At 36.2% G+C, this 1,510-nt stretch overlaps 1 protein-coding gene across 1 annotated transcript in view; it reads left to right on the forward strand.

Moving 5' to 3' along the window:
* Window positions 1-1,388, forward strand: part of LOC105001069 (zinc finger RNA-binding protein-like) — a 37,084-nt gene extending 35,696 nt beyond the window's left edge. The window contains 1 exon segment of the mRNA XM_010857191.1: window positions 1,321-1,388. Within this exon segment, the coding sequence (XP_010855493.1) occupies window positions 1,321-1,388 (68 nt within the window).
* The last annotated feature ends 122 nt before the right edge of the window (window positions 1,389-1,510 follow it).

Below are 1,510 nucleotides of genomic sequence, written 5' to 3' on the forward strand. Positions count from 1 at the left end.
TTCAAGACTTAGTATAATCAGGATAGTGTGGTATTGGTGAAAGAATAGACAAATGGATCAATGGAACAGAATAGAGACCCCAGGAATAGATCTACATAAAATAGCTGATTTTTGATAAAGGAGCAAAGGGAAATCAGTGGAGCAAAAGTAGTCTCTTCAATAAATAGTGCTGAAACAACTGGACATCCACATGCAAAGAAGGAATTGAGACACAGACCTTACACTCTTCAAGAAACTAGCTCAAAATGAATCACAGATCTAAATGTAGAATGTAAAACTATAAAACTCCTAGAATATAACATAGGAGAAAATCTAGATGATCTTGGATTTGATAGTGACTCTTTAGATAAAACACCAAAGGCACAATTCATAAAAGGAAGGATTAGCAAGTTGGACTTCATTGAAATTAATACTTTTCTGCTCTGCAAAAGACACTGTCAAGAGAATGAATAGTTGATCCACAGACTGGGAAAAAATATTTGCAAAACACATATTTGATAAAGGATTGTTATCCAATATAAAGTCTTAAAATCAAACTGTAAGAAAACAAAAGGCCTGATTTTAAAAAATGGACCAAAGACCTTAACAGTCACCTCACCAAAGAAGATATACAGATAGCAAATAAGCATATGAGAAGATGTTACACATCATATGTCATCAGGGAAATGCAAATTAAAATAATAGTGAGATACCAGTACACACCAATTAGAATGGCCAAAATTCAGAACACAGGCAACACCAGTTGCTGGCAAGGATGTGGAGCAGCAGGCATTCTCAATCATTGCTGGTGGGAATGCAAAATGGTATAGCCACTTTGGGAGACAGTTTGGTGGTTCCTTTAAAAACTAAAAATACATATAATTCAGCAATCATGCTCCTTGGTATTTACCAAAAGAAGCTGAAAACCTGGGTCCACACAAAGACCCGCACACAGATGTTTATAGAAGTTTTATTCATAATTTCCAAAACTTGGAAGCAACCACAATGTCTTGTAGCAGGTGAATAGATAAACTGGTACATTTAGATGATGGAATACTACTTAGTGATAAAAAGAAATAAGCTATCAAGCTACAAGAAGACATGGGAGAATCTTAAAATGCATATTAGTAAGTCAAAGAAGTCAATCTGAAAAGGCTACGTGTTGTAGGATTCCAACTACGTAACATTCTGAAAAAGGCAAAATTATGGAGACAGTAAAAAGATCACTGGTTGCCTGGGGTTCGGGGTGGGAGTGAGGGATGAATAGAATGAATAAGGAGGAATGAATGAGGAGCTCAGAGAATTTTTAGGGCAGTGAAAATACTCTCTTTGATATTCTAGTGATGGACATGTATCATTATGCATTTGTCCAAACCTATGGAATGTACAAGACCGAGAGTGAACTCTAATGTAAACTATGGACTTTGGATGATAATTGTATATCAATATAGGTTGACTGATTTTTAACAAATGTACAACTGTGGGTGCAGAGTGTGGATAATGGGGGAGGCTATCCATGCGAGGAGGTGGG

This window comes from Bison bison, unplaced genomic scaffold (genome assembly GCF_000754665.1).
Source record: "Bison bison bison isolate TAMUID 2011002044 unplaced genomic scaffold, Bison_UMD1.0 scf7180017864378, whole genome shotgun sequence".
In the NCBI taxonomy this organism is placed as follows: domain Eukaryota; kingdom Metazoa; phylum Chordata; class Mammalia; order Artiodactyla; family Bovidae; genus Bison; species Bison bison.